This window comes from Pseudonaja textilis, chromosome 2, assembly GCF_049901715.1.
Source record: "Pseudonaja textilis isolate UNSWEBS1 chromosome 2, rPseTex1.2, whole genome shotgun sequence".
Classification (NCBI taxonomy): Eukaryota; Metazoa; Chordata; class Lepidosauria; order Squamata; family Elapidae; genus Pseudonaja; species Pseudonaja textilis.
Window position 1 is genome coordinate 168,194,471 of NC_141991.1, and position 19,534 is coordinate 168,214,004.

The 19,534-nt window shown below is 37.0% G+C and overlaps 1 protein-coding gene across 1 annotated transcript in view; it reads left to right on the forward strand.

Moving 5' to 3' along the window:
- PIGG (phosphatidylinositol glycan anchor biosynthesis class G (EMM blood group)) overlaps nucleotides 1–19,534 on the forward strand; it is a 75,419-nt gene that overhangs the window by 35,464 nt on the left and 20,421 nt on the right. The window contains exons 10-11 of the mRNA XM_026712721.2: nucleotides 503–694; nucleotides 7,758–8,067. Of these exons, the coding sequence (XP_026568506.2) occupies nucleotides 503–694; nucleotides 7,758–8,067 (502 nt within the window). The remainder of the gene's footprint in view (nucleotides 1–502; nucleotides 695–7,757; nucleotides 8,068–19,534) is intronic.

Genomic DNA, 19,534 nt, shown 5'->3' on the forward strand with positions numbered 1-19,534 from the left:
CAATTAACTTTAATGAAGATGACCCCCAAGCCCATTTTATTATATGAGCAAATGGATGGATGGAGAAGCCTTACCTGGAAGACTTGGATTCCAATTCTTTTGAAAGAAAATATTCTAGACTCTTTAGGTTTCTGACAGTCAAAAGCAATATGGAAAATGCTCACTGGAAATGAGAAGCTTGAAAGACCTCTGCAAAAAGTAAATGAAATGAAATCATCGCACCATTCAGTTAAAGGTCTTTACAAAGGATATGAAGGCTCTAGAGTGGTAACATAGAAAATTATTTGATGCCTTGTGTAAGGTTGTAAAATGTCTGATATTTTGATGCTGAATAAATGCTACATAAAGAGTTTACAAAAAAACTGGTGTGGTGAGAAAAGACTGATGGTTTTCTGATTGATGAATGAAGTGAAGCTTGTTAGGAAAAAGAGAGAGAGAGAAAGAACTTGCAAGTGAATCTTATAAAAAAAAAGTCTAATTGTATTTGTTGTTGATTTTACAGCTCCGAACATAAAGTTGAACTTTCTCTTCTGGCATCGGTGTCTCTAGTTATGATCTTTATACTTGTTCATCAAAGATGTTCTTTGGTTTCGAAAATAGCAATGGCACTTGGACTCTTGGGAGTGTACAGTTACCGGGCAGCAATAGGAAATGTGGAATTTCCATGGCAACGAGACAGAAAAGATATTTCAAAGTAAGTTCATTAGCAGCTATGTAAACGTACTTAACACCTTGAGGTCTAAAAGAAATATCACAAATAAGTACTATGTGGGTTTGGGCACGTGTTTTCTAAGAGTTGTGGGCAGATTTTAGGTTTGAGGGGTTTACACTGTTTTGACAAGAACCCTGGAATCTGCCAGTGAAGTGTTGATGCAAAAGATGCACACTTAAAATTAGAGAGTTTTGATCTTAGGCATTTGGTTTGCATATTACAATAGAACAGTCCTCCTGTTCCTGGGTAACTCAGGTTTTTCCTCATTTTAGCAGTTTATTTTAGGCAAGCCAGAGGGATTTCTTGTGCTGCTGCAATTATTTATTCATTTCATGGATTTAGGCACTGCCTCTGGGTGGCTCACAAAACCAAATATGAAGTATTTTCTTTCTTGGCTACCAATAGATTTTTTTTTGTTGCATCATTCCTGTGGGCTGCAGAGGACCAGGATGGAGATCAAATATCTTCAGAGTGGGCATGGCAGAAATTTTTAGATTCTATTCCCAAGGAGAATGTGGGGGGAACATGGTAAGGGTAGGTTTTATACCATAAGTGCTGCACCTTAAATTCCTCTGGATGAGAAAAAACTTTTAGTTTTGTTGTTTGCGCTTGACATGACAAGAATATAAATTTCCGTAGCAAGATCATCCCATTCCAGTTCAGCTCTAAGATACAAACTCTCCATTTCTCCTTTAATACTCTCTTTACTTCATTGTCCTATTATAATCCCTCCAATCCAAGCAACCCTACAAAATTGCACTCTAAATTAATATAATAAATAAATTGCAAAAAATCTGTTATCGTTCTTTCCTCATTCCATCATAGATCAAAACGGGCAAGATAGAAGACAGGGAATGCTGCAGATAAGCAGCTAAAATTGTGATGGACCTTATGGATCAAATCAAGCATGCTGTTCCCACCAGTGGCCAAATATTTTTGAGAACTTATGCGTTCAGTTTAGCAGCATTCCTCTTTCATTTGTCCTCAGGTCCTACAGCACCAATTCTATTACATTGCAAATTCTGTCCCATGGATGCCCGAAAACACAATTCCTGTCCCATGTTCATATCCAGTAATGGGACCTGGACAGGGGTCCCACAGGAGAAAAACAGGTCAGAAGGAAGCCCAAGTGAAAAAAGGTTGAGAAAGTAGAGTATCATGTGCATTTAAACATGTGCAAATACCTGCAGATTATTTGTTGTTTGTTATAGGCAACTAATTAAATATTAGAGGGCAATGATAGGTATACCTGGGAAAAAAAGTTTGGGAAACATTTTCCTAAAGTTTTCATGAGATTACAGCTAATTGTTCTGTGAGAAAAGATTGGTGGGAAGTAAATATCTTTTGATATTTATAAAGGTATCTCTGAATGTGACTCTTTCATCCTTATAACTGCTAGCATAACATTTCCATTGCCTGAATAATAGTTCACAGATGCATGTAGTTTAAGGTTTCTGAGCTGACATAATAATATGCCTTCTTAAAGTTCATCAAAGCGGTTGCTTTGATTAATAAACTATTTGTGATTTCAGGCTGGAAGTGTTCTTGAGCATAGCACTGGGTTAGAATCCTAGTACTTTTTTAGAATGAAAATAGATATTTATCCTGAAATTGTAATTTAAGGTTGCTTGATTTATGGCGCCAGCTGAATAATACTTTTCTCCAGCCTGTGCTTTGTAAAGCACTGAAATGAAATTCAAATAGCAAATCTTTTTCTTTCTAATCCTTGCTTGATATGCAAAGCTGGCATAGTTTTGCTCCAGTGCCTGTGGTCCAAGTGGAAGGTTGAACAGAAAGAATGTGAGATGTGCACTATGCTTGTGACTTGTTCATAATTTTTAATGATGCCTGTTCATCAATGGACCTGCTTGCATTGAAAATGGATAAAGCAGCACTTAACAAGAAAGGATGGAAGATTACTGTCACCCTACCCTTTTGAAAGAAGTGGCCTGTAAGAGGCTGTAGATTATATATATAGATTTCTATAACATAGTTTAGGTAGGATCAGAGGTCTCATCCATTGCCATATGCAACATATACAATCTCAGAAAACACCCCACTTCTAGTTTTTGAATATTGTAAGTCATTTAAATTGTTGTTCTTCAATTAAGGGGTAGTTTTCTTCTTAAAAATACATACAGGTGAAACTCAAAAAATTAGAATATCGTGCAAAAGTTCATTTATTTCAATAATGCAACTTAAAAGGTGAAACTAATATATGAGATAGACTCATTACATGCAAAGCAAGATAGTTCAAGCCGTGATTTGCCATAATTGTGATGATTATGGTTTACAGCTCATGAAAACCCCAAATCTACAATCTCAGAAAATTAGAATATTGTGAAAAGGTTCAATATTCTAGGCTCAAAGTGTCCCACTCTAATCAGCTAATTAAGCCATAACACCTGCAAAGAGTTTCTGAGCCTTTAAATGGTCTCTCAGTCTGGTTCAGTAGGAAGCACAATCATGGGAAAGACTGCTGAACTGACAGTTGTGCAGAAAACCATCATTGATACCCTCCATAAGGAGGGAAAGCCTCAAAAGATAATTGCAAAAGAAGTTGGATGTTCCCAAAGTGCTGTGGAAGGGAAAAGTGTGGAAGAAAAAGGTGCACAAGCAGCAGGGATGACCGCAACCTGGAGAGGATTGTCAGGAAAAGGCCATTCAAAAGTGTTGGGGACTTTCACAAGGAGTGGACTGAGGCTGGAGTCAGTGCATCAAGAGCCACCACACACAGACGGAGCCTGGACATAGGCTTCAAATGTTGTATTCCTCTTGTCAAGCCGCTCCTGAACAACAAACAATGTCAGAAGCGTCTTACCTGGGCTAAAGAACAACAGAACTTGTCTGTTGCTCAGTGGTCCAAAGTCCTCTTTTCTGATGAGAGCAACTTTTGCATCTCATTTGAAAACCAAGGACCCAGAATCTGGAGGAAGAATGGAGAGGCACACGCTGCAAGATGCTTGAAATCCAGTGTGAAGTTTCCACAATCTGTGTTGATTTGGGGAGTCATGTCATCTGCTGGTGTTGGTCCACCGTGCTTCATTAAGTCCAGGGTCAACACAGCCATCTACCAGGAGATTTTGGAGCACTTCATGCTTCCTTTCGCAGATGAGTTTTATGGGGATGCTGACTTTATTTTCCAGCAGGACTTGGCACCTGCCCACACTACCAAGAGCACCAAAACCTGGTTCAATGACCGTGAGATTACTGTGCTTGATTGGCCAGCAAACTCGCCTGACTTGAACCCCATAGAGAACCTATGGGGCATTGCCAAGAGAAAGATGAAAGACATGAGACCGAACAATGCAGAAGAACTGAAGGCCTCTATTGAAGCATCCTGGTCTTCCATAACACCTCAGCAGTGCCACAGGCTGATAGCTTCCATGCCAGCCACATTGAGGCAGTAATTGCTGCAAAAGGGCCCAAACCAAGTACTGAGTACATATGCACGCTTCTACTTTTCAGAGGTCCGATATTGTTCTACGTACAATCCTTGTTTTATTGATTGCATGTAATATCCTAATTTTCTGAGATTGTGGATTTGGGGTTTTCATGAGCTGTAAGCCATAATCATCACAATTATGACAAATCATGGCTTGAACTATTTTGCTTTGCATGTAATGAGTCTATCTCATTAGTTTCACCTTTTAAGTTGCATTACTGAAATAAATGAACTTTTGCACAATATTCTAATTTTTCGAGTTTCACCTGTATACTTCAAACTGTAGAAATGTTAAGATATTTCCTGATGATCTTAGAAAATCACCACCAGTCAGGATAAAAAAACATATTGTTGGGTCACTGTGTTCCATTCAGAGGATTATTAATTATCTTTGGCAGCTAGGTTGGTGTTTGAAGAAAAGCCAAGATTAGAAAATTCGTGGTGTCAACTCTTCTATAGGCCACTATTGTCCTGTAACAAATCTGTTAACTTTCAGGTCATAACATTTTCTTGTAACATATGCTTCACTGCAAGATTCTATAGCAATGTACTTAATGAATAAATTTGTATTTGGGACACATATGGACATAGACTGCAACTGTTAATTAATATCTCCATTCCCCTTGTTTAACAATCTATAATGTGGGTTGCAGCAGCAGTTGTATTGATTTTTATTTTCCATCCTCCCCCACCCCTCCGCCCCCCCTGGGCAGCTCAGAATTCTTAAATGAAATTCCAATTGTTCTGTTTAAATGAGCTGGATTAAGGTAAAGATGTAGGCAAGGAAAGGAAATTGATGATGATATGATGAAGATGATGAGGATAATGGTGATGATGATGATTTAAAGTTTTACCAGCATCTGAGATTAAGCCATTAAGATTTGCTAGAGTCTATTTCTTGCATTTAATGAAGGTGATTCTAATCCAATAAGAGCTTATGCCATAAGCAATTATGGTGATCTCTAGGCAGAGTGTCAGTTTGAAGCTGATGAGATTTAGGGCAGTTAATTATTTTATGAGGGTTGCGCATGAAAAGAAAAAAAAATAGTGAATTGGAGACCTGCTTTTAAGTGATGATTGATGTTGGGTGGATTTGGCCAAGACTATTTTTCTTGCAGCGATTCTGTCTTTAAATTCTTCACTGAATTAACTTCAATGCAGAAAACCTACCGTTGCACTATTCTTGGTTAGTGGCATCCATTAAAACATTGATACAGAAGAGTATATAAAACCACTGATTTAAGAGAAAAAAACATAATGATGAAAAACAGCACAGAGAGGAAGAATATCAGTGGAAGCTGGCAACAGAAAAACATTTGCATGTAAAAAAAAGCCGTTTATTTTGGTTTATTCCTTTATTTAAAAGATATATATTGCTACCCATTTTAGACTCTTCATCACTCTGTGTAGCAGTTTCACACATGTCCATCACATCATTGATGCTTAAGTGATAGATAGGTAGGAAGTTAATTATCACAGGAGGAATATTCACATAAATTGAGGGAATAATGGAGTATATGCATTTAGATGAAGAAAAATATATGACCCATGATATACAAGGAAAAGTCTTTAAACTAAAAATATAAATCTCAATTTCTTGCTCCTTATCATGGTAGGAAAGATACAGGAGAGAAGAAAGACTAGTTGCTCTTAGGATTTCCAGAACTTTTAAAATTGCTATTTAATAAGGTGAGCAACTTTTTTACAATGAAAAGGAGGACACAAATAAATTGAAGAAGAAAAACAAAGCCACTTGCGTGCAGCACACTCTCTCAAAACAATTTCCTGTGTGGAACGCATGTGTCTCATAATCGCGTCTCGCCGCACTGTACCGAGCCTTGATGAATTGTCATGTCAAATACAAATACGTCACATCACACACACAATGGATCGGATCGGCATCGATCAAATACAGAGATTTACAAATTAGTCTTCAAATATCAAAAAGGAGGACATGTAGGAGGACACTTTGAGAGAGGACAGAACTTACAAAAGGAGGACTGTCCTCCCTAAAGGAGGATGGTTGGTCACCTTATATTTAAGAACTTAGTAGGTTGGGGGTTTTGTTTGTTTGTTTGTTTTGTTTTGGAGTTCCTTACATTTCTTGCGAATATTTTGGGAGCAGCCAATTGTGAAGATCATGTTGTTCTTTCAAGATCGATGTCCCCAACTCAAGTCTTTGATGCATCCTTGTTGTTGCATGCAAAGTCCCCATTCTGCTCAAAGGCTAGTGAATAGGGGGAATTAGTCTATCACATTCTCCTTTTATTTTAAGTTCTTTTGACCCTTCTTGAGGCATTTGAAGGAATCTACTAGGATTTTTGATTGACTTATAAGTCTGTACTCTGTAGAAAGGGCTGTCCAATTGTTGAATGGGGGGAAATGAAGAGCTTTTCTAATCTTTCTGCTTTTTATTGGGAAGATAGTAGCACACATGAATAAACCGGGCACCTATAAAATATTTTTACTTATAATATATGCATCCCAAATAATTAGTTCATATAGTTCAATCAATTGCTTGTAGTTAAATACATTTGGGTGATGATGATCTCTATTTCACATACTGGAGGTTTACATCTGAAGAATTACAGAAACTCTTGGGCTACAAAATACAGTTAATGGCTTATTTAAATCTTGAAAGTGGTAGGATTAATTATTATTAATACTGTATGGTTTTTATGGATTATGTGATTTTTATGGATTTTAAGAACCCCAAATTGTGTGTAACAGAGGATTAGTTCAGACTTCTGATTATAAGCACTCATGCTCTTGATGCCTTGCAGCTGACTGAAGTATTTCTTTGAAAATAAGTTCTGTGGAGTTCAGTAGAAATTGTTCCTTGGTAAATGTGTATTCAAGTGGACCATTGTGTTAAATTGTGTTGCAGTGGGAACAACAACTCCAGCTATGATGGCAACAGTTTGATATAGGGAATGGTCTACCCATTTCTTTGCTGTGAGAGAAAACTGTTTCATGGAATATTAAAGTACTGTAACTAAGAGTGAATCTGAGCTTTGGGACAGAAGTGTGTGTGTGTATGTGTGAATGAGAGAGAGAGAGAGAGAGAGAGGATGTATATGATAGAACATTAATGTTGTGAAGGCAGATGTTGCTGTGGTATGCTTAAGAATGATTTATATTTTACTTTTTAAACCCTTTGAATTAACACTTTTTTTTTCTGTTGTTCCTGAGAAAAATTCAGCAGAGCTTTCAAATATTGATCAGCTTTCTGAAACTAATTTCATACATATTTATTTGAGAGTGCTGTGTATTTTTTTGGCCAAGTTTACAGTATAGCACAGTAAGCTTTAACTGCATTCATTTCAAATAAATATGTATGGAGTTAATCTCATTCTTTTTAGAGTGCTAGTTTTAAACACTTTCTTATTTTGATCACTCTGTTTCATTTAAATGATTATATAATTCTGTTTCTTGGTATGCATAATACGGTCACGATCAGTTTTACCATCACTAATGGCACAAGCCCACTACTTGTTTTGAGCTAATGCCTCTCTGCGTTTTAGCAAATTATGTCCAGAAACAAATGTTTGAACTTATCAGAAGTTGATTTAACTATGTCTTTTTATTGTCTCTTTTTAGGGGCACAATTGAAGCACGTTTTGTTTACATCTTTGTCCTTGGCATCATCTTCACAGGCACAAAAGATTTATTCAAATCTCTATTTTTTTCAACGGGTACTAAGATCAAGTTTACAAGTTTATGGGAAATCTACAGTGGGCTGGTTCTGCTATCAGCTCTCTTGTTCAGACCTCATAATTTACCAGTTTTGGTCTTGTGCCTATTCGTTCAAACCATGATGAGAAACTACATCTGGAAGCCACTAAATTTTGATGCAGCTCAAGTTACTATCATGCATTATTGGTTTGGACAAGCATTTTTCTTTTTCCAGGTAAGCCAGGAATTGCAAATCGTTAGAAAGAACACATAGTCATGCAAAAGCGAATTAAAGAGCTAGCTTCTAATATCAGTTCAGATAATGATTGTAAGACTTCAGATCTTTGTCAACAGCTAATATTACCAAAACACTTATTTTGGAGAAAAGAGTTAAACAAAAGGTAGTACGTAGATCCAACTGATACAATACTTATTCTCTTCACATTTCAGTACCCTTGGCAAGATGTTTTATTACCTCTAATAGTTTTAGTTTATTTCAATCATTTTTATATGCTGTCTATTATCTCAGACAAAAGCATGTAAACTATGATGCTTCAGATACTGTTTTCTTCCTTTAACTAATCTGTAATGGAGTTTCATAATTGTCTTGTATTCCAAACATTCTAAATAAAATAATAAAGCCTTTGATGAAGATAACATTTTTTAAATAAAATTTTACTGGGAAAGGCCATGCTTAAAATATGTAGCACTTTAAATTGTGCCCGGGAACCAATTAAAGCCAGCGTAGTTGGTCTAAGACTGATTTAGTGGTCTATAAGGTATGGAAGGAATTATAAATAAAAGCTGAACACAAACAGGGCAAAAATATTCATTTCTGTATTCTGTGGTCTATATTTACTCTTTTACAATTTCAATCCATTTTTATATTTATAATTGTTTTAATATCTTTATTTTTTACTGTATTGTAAGCCAACCAGGGTTACCTCAGACAGTGAGGCGGGCAGCTTATAAATTTAATAAATAAATAAATTTGAGGGTCATCGTTCAGAGAAATAACATTTACCGATTTGGGATGAGATCATAGTCCTTCTGAGGGGGTATAGAATATGAAATGTAGACCTCTCTTTTGTTTCCTAACCTAAGGAAACAGACTTTTTTAAAAAAATAATCAGGTTCACTTGAGAAATCAGCAGGCATTTTACCCTGGTGCCAGTTTCTTTCATCTGAAAGAAGTTAATTTGTGTATTATTAATTGCCTTTAAAGCCATAGGAGCCTTGGATGTTGAGAATGGTCTCTGATTCCTCCTATCACTCACTGAGGCCTAGTAAGAAAGTTCATCTGTTATTGCCAAAGACATGACTCATGGCAACTTAGAACAGTTTTTATATTAGCTGCTCCAACATTTTTGAGTGCATCCCTTGATGAATTGAGAGGCATAATTGTTCTCTTTGCTTTAAAAAAAAGTCTTGAAAATTTATCTTTTTAGACAGTCCCTTAATAGTTGATCCCTTTAATTCATTGTTAATATTCTGCTTTTAACTTGACTTTATAATTTTAAGGCTCTCTTCTTTCTATTGTAAACTACCAAAGACCTGGTGGTGTATAAAGATTGGTTATTTATTGTTTTACATCAGAAAAAACATTCTGAGTGCTATATTTTGCTTTAGGGTGTAACGTCTTTCAAGGCTAATAACACATGGATTATGTAGTAGTAATCTGAGAAATAATTAGGGCATAGAAAAATCTGTTTTTTGAGAAAGTGCTGCTCTAACTAAAAGAGGCTGGAAAGACAGCCTTTGTGTTTAAGTTGAAATTATTATTTCTCATAGCGCCTTTCCACATAGCCTGTAAGTTTATATTTAATTTCTTGAATTGTCTAAATTTATATCTAAATGAAGACTGAAGACAGGCTGTAGATATAAATTATTGGATGATCAGAGTAGTACTATATCAGCCCTGGGATTTTAGGCAAGAACTGTTTTTATTGAAGCTTTAAAAAAAAGCCTTGCCATTTAGATTGACTCAATTTTACTTTTTTCCCCCATTTATAAGAATTTAAGAAATGTTTGAATTAGGAAACCCTAAAATGAAGAAATCCTTTTATGCAGTAGAAAATTTATGTATTTATTTTGTCAAACAATTATTAGATAACAGGTAACATGAAATGGATACAAATAAGAAAAAAAGAAACAATAGGACAGGGACGGTAGGCACGTTTTGGTGCGCTTATGCACGCCCCCTACAGACCTCTTAGGAAAGGGGTGAGGTCAATAGTAGACAGTCTAATGTTGAAGATTTGGGGAAGAAACCACAGAGTCAGGTAGAGTATTTCAGACATTGACTACTCTGTTGCTGAAATCGTATTTCCTGCAATCAAATTTGGTGCGGTTTATCTTTAGTTTGTATCTATTTTGTGCTCTTGTATTGTTTTGGTTGAAGCTGAAGTATTCATTGATAGGTAGGACATTGCAATATATAATTTTATATACTATACTTAGATCGAACCGAAGGCGGTGTAGTTCTAAGTTGTCTAGGTCTAAAATTTCAAGTCTGGTGGCATAAGGTATTCTGTTACGAGTAGAGGAGTAGAGGATTCTTCTCGTAAAATATTTCTGGACTTTCTCAATTGTATTAATATCAGATATGTAATGCAGGTTCCCGACTGATGAGCTGCATTCAAGTATTGGTCTAGCAAATGTTTTATATGCTCTAGTTCAGGCTTGTCCAACCTTTCACCTTCCCTGGGCCACATTAGAAGATGAAAATATGGTTTGGGCCGCACATAAAATAAAATAACAGTAACAATACGTGATCATCCCAAAAAACCATAAAAAATATTTTTTTCATAAGATATCATAAAAAATAGTCAACCAGGGAGAAAGGAACGTGGGGGGAGAAGGCTCGCCCGCCTCACGCCTACCTCTCCTCCTGCAAATGGCCTGGCTGGATACGGCAGGACTGGAAGGCGAGGACTGGGAGGCTCGGTGCAGCAGCAGCAGTGGCGGTGGCGGGGACAGAAGCCACTACAACAGCTCCGGCGGCAGCAACAGGGCAGGGGCAGAAGCCACTACAACAGCTCTGGTGGCGGCGGCGGCAGCAACAGCAGGAGGTGGCGGAGCAGGACTCTTGGGCTGCGGCTGCCTCAGCACGAGGAGCGCTCTGACGGCACCCACCTTTTCTGTTGCTGCTTGGCATGGCGCTCGCCTCGCCCCACCTCGCGCTTGCCTCTCCTCCTCCTCACTGGCTCGTCCTCTTGCATGAAGGTTGGGGTGGGCACTGGGCCGCATTACGAGCCGATCTGGGCCGCATGCGGCCCATGAGCCGCGGGTTGGACAAGCCTGCTCTAGTTAGTAGAGTGATATTACCGGAGAAAAAAGCTACACAGGATTAGGTTAACAACTCTTAATGCCTTTTTGTAGTTACAGTGGGCTGTAGCATTTAGATCATTTGAGATGAGTACTCCAAGGTCCTTGACAATGTTTTTGACATCAACAAGGTCTTGACTATTCAGCTTGTATTTTATTTTTTGATTTTTTTTTTTGCCAATATGTAAGATAGAGCATTTATTTGTTGAGATTTGAAGTTGCCATTTGTTTGACCATTCTGACACATAGTCGAGGTCTTTTTGTAGGGTAGCAGCATTGTCAGTAGTGTTGAATAGCTTTACATCGTCAGCGAAAAGAATGCAGTTGCTCTGAATTTAATCACAGAGGTTATTTATTTAGAGTATGAAGAGAATTGGTCCTAGAACACTGCCTTGGGGGACACCACTGTTGACAGGTACAGAATTTGATAGGACGCTCCCAATTTTGACCATTTGTTGCCTGTATGACAGGAATGCTTCTATCCAGTTATGCAGGTATCCAGAGATACCATAAGACCTTAGTTTTAGAGTAGTTTGTCGTATACCACTGAATCAAAGGCTTTAAAGAAGTCCATGTAAATTGCGTCAATTGCTTTGCCCCGATCAAGTTGTGTCGTCCATATGTTTTTACAGTGCAAGAGTTGCAGGTTACAGGACAGTTTCCTTCTGAAACAAAATTGTTTATTAGAGAGTAGGTTGTTTGTCTCTAAGTGGAGGATAATGGATTGGTTAATAATTGATTCCATGAATGTCGAAATGTGATATCATTGGAAGATATAACTAATTTGTTTCTAGGTAACAATTTGCTAGTTTCACTAGTTAAAATTTTAAAACTAAAGCACAATTTTATACTGTCTACCTTCCCATCAAATGAAGGAATCTCTTTATATTAGTTGCATGTGTTTAAAACATAGTTATCTTCATTTATGATAGGCTTGCAATGATATTTCAGGATAATCTGACAGTTTTAGGAAAAATTTCATGCTGTCCGTCTTGTAAGTACAGTTTTAAATTGAGGGGTCATGTTTTCAGAATATTGTCAGACTTGATTACCCTTAGCAGCTTTTGTCTAGAAATAAAAGGACCCAAACAATTTTGAACCACTTATATTTTGTGTTTCTGCCTGCAGTTATCAACATCTTTTATTTGATACATTAATCTATATAGACTTATATTTGCATGGTATTTAATAACCTAATCTATTACTGACTTCTCCATAACTTTCCTTGGGAGACCGAGTTAATGAACCAGATGTGTTTTGGTGGCAAATTAGAATATCTTTAGAAATAAAAGTTATGGGAAAGGAATAGCAAACTAACCTTGGCTACTTCTTATAAAGAGAACCTATACAAATGTTTTGCAGCTACCTCCAACAAGATTGGCAAAAATGAGCAAAAACACAATGTTGGAAATGTAACACAGTGTTAGGGACATACTATCATATGTGGTGGTCATGTACCAAAGCAAAAGAATTTTGGTAGCAGATTAAGATATGGCTAGAAGAGATGCTTGACCAAAAAATAAAGTTCAGACCATAATTGTTCCTATTGGGAATTATAGAAGGAAAATATAATAAAGGAATGATATATTTAATGTTGCATGTTATAACTGTTGCAAGATTGGTTTACACCCAAATTTGAAAGAATGGGAATATTCCTGAGGGAAGTGAATTTATTTATTTATTTGTCAATAGCTTACAAGATAATAAACATAAATATAAATACAGGAAATAGGTACGAATAATTGGGGACAATAGGACAGGGACGATAGGCATGATTGTGCAGTTATACATGCCCCTTACATACCTCTTAGGAAGGGAGTGAGGTCAATAGTGGTTAGTTTGTGGGAAAAGGAGTGTAGATTTGGGGATGTGACAACAGAGTCAGGTAGTGTATTCCAGGCACTGACCACTCTGTTGCTGAAGTTGTACTTTTTGCAGTCATGTTTGGAGTGGTGTACATTAAGTTTATATCTATTGTGTGCTTTTGTATTGTTGCAGTTGAAGGTGAAAAATATTATTAATTGGTAGTACAATAAAACAGATTATTTTATAAATTATGTTTAAGCTAAACTGTAGGTGGTATAGTTCTAGAAATAATAAAGAAAATTCTGGCCTCTGCAGAGATGGACAGGCTAACATTAGAAATTAAAGATAAGGGTGAGACAGAATATTATGAAGTCTGGAACAAAATGTACCAATGGTTAGACTCGAAGAAAGGAAGTTGGGGAAAAAAAACAAATTGTGACGCTTTATAACACTGAAGGTGGACGATTTTTAGGCTAAAGACGATGTAATATAGTGGATATAATGATTATGTAAAAAGAATGTGCAAGGAAATTATATTGCAAATAGGAAAATATAAATGTAAATAGCACCAATTTAGTAATGTAGAAAAAGGAAGAGATCAATTGTTATATGTGGTTTTATGTTATAGCGTATATGACAAAATAACTGCCAGGAAAATCGTACTGTGTTAACTGCTTTAATGTTTATTCAGTAAAGATTTCTATTAAAAAAAGAATCTCTTTAGAGGTGAAGATGAACACATCTAGCTGATTAAGAAGCATCCTTTATATCCTTTCCTTCCTATTTTCTCCACTTCAGGGATAAAAATCTAAAATGTTAAAGTTGTGAGACATACCAATGTAATGTAAGTTAAAGGAAAGAAACATGGATGTCAAAGAGGGGGAGGAAAATGGTGGGGAGTAGTCCAATTTGTGTTGCTAGTCTCTTCTGAGCCTTTAGTTCTAATACTTCCCTTATTTTACTACCATTAATATGCTGCAATCTGTAATTCTTTGATATCAAGTTCTAGCCTCATAAAATTTCAGTGCTTAGCATGAAGCTTTCCATCAGGCTTATTGCCTCTACGTGCAGGGGAATTTTGGCAAAAAGTGTTCTTGTTTATGATCAGAATATTGATGTGAAGGTTCCACTTTGTGATAATCTAGCAGTGACTTTCCTACTATGGCAAAGATTCTCTGACGAGGCATATACAATGGGTCTTCTTAATATGAAAGTACTTGGGTGTATACAAACCCACTGAGGTTGGTTACAGATCTTCTGCGGCCTAATCTCGCGCAATTGTGTTTGAAATGTTGCAATATTTTCTATGTGAGATTTTTTTTAAAAAATTGTAACAATAAGAACTAATACAAACTAAAATAGAGCAAGAAAGGAGAAAGAAAAAAAGGAGAGAGATAAGAAAGAGCTAAAACTGCAAAAGAAACTAAGAGGTAGGTAAAGAAAGAAGAAATGTATTAAAAGGAATATATAAAGAAGTGGTTTTCCATCTTCTTTAGGGCAGATATAAGAACAATATTATTTTTTAACCTCTGTCTGTAGGATTACATCACGACTCTGTAGTCTATCCTAGCTAATCATCAGGAGCATAAATCACAAGTTCCTTTTCTTCTTTTTTTACAAAAAGTCCATAAAGAGTTTCCAGGCATCAATAAATGTAGACATCATCTTTTCTGTAATCAAACAAGACAGTTTAGCCATTTCAGCAAATTTTGTCATCTTCGCCAATCATTCCTTTATTGCCAAATATTTCTATTGTCAGCATACAATAATCTCATTGCAGTTTATCATATATCAAAACAGTGTTCCATGGCTACTTTCTGACTGTTTATCCCAGGAGGACAAGTTCTGCTTTTAATTGAATATTAATGCTTAAAAACCTCTGAATCACTGTATATATTTGTGCCCAGAATTTTATAGCTTTTTTCCACATCAACCAAGCATGATAAATTGACCATTCTTGTTCACATTTCTAACATCAATTTGATGTTTTTTCACACATTCTAGATAATTTTTCTGGTGTCATACATCAACAGAATAAAATTCTCTTTAAGATTGTAACATAATGTACCTTTCAATCCTTTCAGCCACACACAGTGTTTCTGCATTGTTCTATCGGTGAATCTTTGTTATTTCTTGTCTATAAAATGCTTTTGGCTCAGAGTCAAAAAGATGTTTTCGGGCACTGACTGGATTGTATCTTTCCATACCTTTGATTTCTAATACAATGATTTTTGAAATCTACATTAACCTTGACTTTATTGTACAACAAGTATTCATGCCATCCAAATCTCAGGTTATGTTTTTCTAACTCTAAGGGTCTTTTTATTTCTCAGCAACTCCCATTTTTTCATACAAAGCAAACAATGAGCTGCAAAATACAATTTCAGATCAGATAGACCCAGTTCTCCTCTTTCCTTTGTACCTTTTAACATATTTGACTTTTTCTCTTGCCACACAAATTTAGATAGATCTTTTTTGCCTTTGTTTAAATGGTATCATCATCTTTTAATGACCCTATAACCCCTTGCCGGGTGGAGTCTCTGCAACTGAGTGGAACTGAGTGTTTACTGGCCGGATGCCCTTCCTGTTGCCAATGCAGAGTTATGTTCAGCAGATATATTCTCATAGTGCCCAGAGAGAGAAATATCTGCCTCTACCTAGGATCAATCTCACAACCTCTTGATTGTGAGGCAAGAGCTCCACCTCTAGGCCATCACACCACTCCATTGTTTAAATGGTATACCACTTGTCAAAACAGGTATTGTATGAAACAAAAACATCATTCTAGGCAAAATATTCATTTTTATCACAGAGATCCTCCCCAACAGTGACAATGGTAGTTTCTCCCATCTTAGCATTTCCTTTTCATTCCACGTCTTAGCATAATTGTTTTGAAATAACATACACTTCACATTTGTCATAGTGATAAGCAAATATTTTATTTTTCCCCTCAATCTTAAAACCAGTTTTCTTCATCAGTTCTATTTGACCCTTTGATTCCATCGCTTTTGTTAACAACTTTTTCTTCTCATTATTAATTTTAAAATCTTCTAGCATACAACATAATTTTAATTTTCCATTAGTATCTTTTCAAAATCACCTTCAGCAGATGCTCTTACCTTATACATTTCTCTTATAATCTTTACTCCATCTTGTATTAATTCCAACAGGGGTGGAGACAAAGGGTATCCTTGTCTTGTCCCTTTTTGTATCTGACAGGGTTTTGTTAATTAGTGCTTTCTGTGAGTTGTAAAATGGTCATAGAATCTTACAGGTAGAAGGGCCTGTGGAGGTCCATCTAGTCCATCCCCCTGACCGACACAGGAGTCCTCATACCATCTCAAACTTTGTATGATTGTATGATTGTCTATCTATTCTAGAAATCCTCTAACAGTAGAGCACCTACAACTCTTAAGTTCATTGCTTAATTGTTCTTACTGCAAGAAAATTCCTCCTTATTTTGGATTTCCCTTTGAAGACTTTCTTATCCTACTGTCATGCCCCTGGTGAAGACTGACTCTGAGGAAGAGGAGGAACAGCCAACAGGGAGTGGGAATGTGGCTCCCAAGGTGGTGGAGGAGGCTGGGGAAGGACAGGCTGGCTGAGCGGTCAGAGGAGGATCCAGGCCCATCCGTTATCCATCCTAGGTCACGCAGAGGGGAGAGGATCAGGGAAAAGCAAGGTCTACTCAAGAGGAGATTACCATGATCCTCCTCATGGCTTGCAGCTGGGAGCTATGTATATAAGTTTGTAACTGCGTAGTCAGAATTGCTGGAGTCAATGTTTAGTGTTTACTTTGAAAGAGGTTTATCTTTGCTGGCATTCTTCTCATGGGCTCTCCTTGGTTATTTTCCTGGAGTTTATGATTAGTTATCTTGGGTTGCTTCGGAACTCTCGTCAATGCAGTTTGTTTTGGTTTTCTTTTTGCCTCATTATTTACTTTTGTGACTTTAAGCTGTGCCTAATAAAACAGTGAAGTTAAGTTGAAGACCTTACCAGACTTTATGTTTTGGGGTTTGGGTTATTTTGAGAGACTACGGGTCATCACACCTACTCTCAGATGTTATGGAGAATAAATCAATTCTTCTTCCCTATGGCAGCCATCCTTAAAGTATTGGAAGATTATATTCTATCTCCCCTCAATCTTCTCTGTTTTTTGAGTTAAATATACTTAGCTCATTTAGCCATTCTTTGTGGGCTTTAGCCTCCAGACCCCTTAGTATCTGTGTGGCTCTTCTATGTACTGTTTCTAGGACTTCAGCATCTCTTTTGTTTTGTGGCGACCAGAACTGAATATAATATTCCAAATATGGCCTCACTAGTGCATGTTAGAGCAATACTACCACTTCCCATGATTTTGATGCTATACCTCTCAATGAAATCTAGGACAGCATTGGGGTTTTTTTTGGGGGCACCTGTGGCACACTGCTGACCCATACTTAAGCGGTGGCGCACCAGGATATCTAGATCACTCTCTTGGAGCTACTATTAAGCCAGGTACTATCTATCCTGTACCGATGCATCTAGTTTTTCCTACCTAGGTGGAGAATTTTAGTTTTCTTAGCACTTGTTGTATGCCTCTTGTATAGGGCCTGATGCTCGAGTCTGTCAGAGCCTTTTGATCTTCCTCATTTAATAATAATCTCTCCAAAAATATTATCTTTAAACAGTTCAAATTGTCAAAGGCCTTCTCTACATCTAAGGAAATCAACGTAACTTGTTTTTCATTGTGTTGCTACAAATATTCCAGAATGTCTGACACACTTCTAATCTTAACTCTCAACTGTGTTTTAGGTAAAACACCCCATTGATCTTCATAGATAAATTCTTCAAAAGGATTTTCAATCTATCAGCCAAAATCATTGTAAACAACTTGTAATCATTATTCCACAATGATGTAAGTGAATAGTGTGTTGAAATCAGATCTTGGCCTCTTTATGTATTAATTGCTACATTAGCTTCTTTCCAGCTGTCTAGCATCTTTCTCCTGGGTGAAATAGAACTCATTATATTTTGTAAAGGTTGTAAGAGTTCATCCTCAAAACATTTGTAAACCTTCTGGTCCAGGCATCTTTCTTGTTTTAGTTTCCTCCCTCCCTAATTTCATAGACTTCATGGTCTGATTTTGTCTCTGTAGCCTTTCATAAATTTTGTTTCTTAAAATATTCATCCCTATTCTCCAAGGAAATGTCTTGTCCTTTGTATAAATTAGAGTAATATTGATAAAACATTTTTTGCATGTTCACATTATGTGTTGTTATATTATTTTCTTTTTGTAGTTTGATATCATTTCCTTTTTCTTTTTGTAAAGTATATGCCAGCCATTTCCCTGGTTTGTTTGCAGACTCATTTATTTTTGTTCAGCATAACTCATTTTTATTTCCATTTTGCTTACTGTTATCATAGACAATTGTCACTGTAGAAGCTCACTTTGTTGGGTAATACTTATGCTCTCTGCAAGCTTCTTTAATTTTTCTTTTTATCTCATCCAAAATAGCTTGTATTTTGAATTGGCTCTTCTTTTTAAGTTCGCTAGTTCACTATTATGTTGTATAAAATATCATGAAAGCTTTGCTTGCATCCTAAATCATCTTTACAGCTGTGTCTTTGTTAAGATGGCACAACCATCATGTCACCTGTTTCCTTCAACAAATATGCACACTAATCTACACAAGCAAATATTTACAAACTGTAAACATATTGGTTACAGATACTGACCTAAAGAAATCCTTCCCTGATCTGCCTTATATTCAACCTGCTTCAGAATTAGGTAACAGAATCAGACCTTGAACTGCAAGTCACCCACCCTTCTGCATAATCACCTGTACAATTCAACCCGTGCTTCTCAATCTCATCTCCAGCAGAGATTATCTGGAATCCATTCAGAGATGGTATTCAGCAGGTTCTGACCAGTTCTAGAGAAACAGTAGCAGAAATTATGAGAAGTGTGGAGAAACGGTAGTGGAAATTTTGAGTAGTTTGGAGAACAGGTAGCAGAAATTTTGAGTAGTTCAGAGAACCGGCAAATAACACCTCTGACTAGCCCCGCCCCCATCTATTCTCTGCCTTCTGAGTCCCAGCTGATCAGCTGGGTTTTCCTTGGTTGCCCTGCACTGGAGAATGGAGATGGAAAGCAGATTAGTGGGGTAGGGAGGGAATGGAGATTCTACAGTATCCTTCCCCTGCCATGCCACCAAGCCACGCCCACCAAGCCATGCCACACCCACCAAGCCACACCCACTGAACCGGTAGTAAAAAAAAATTTAAATCCCACCACTGGATCCATTCCTACCTTCAGTGGGCTCTCAGCAATATATCTCACACCCTCAGAGTCTTGTGTGCTGCCTTCAATCACTGGACACCTTACTTTGCAGGGTTCTTCCAAAATAAAAACTTCCCTGACCAAATTAAAATTCCTCCAAGCATACCTTCAAATGGGTTTGGAATCGGAGAAGGAAAAGGGAGGTGAAACTACAATCCTGCAAAGCGGGAGGGCCAGATGGTGAGTGATTGGACCACCTCTCCCCTCAGGCCTCTCTTCCGAGTCACGATACTCAACTACTGTAGCC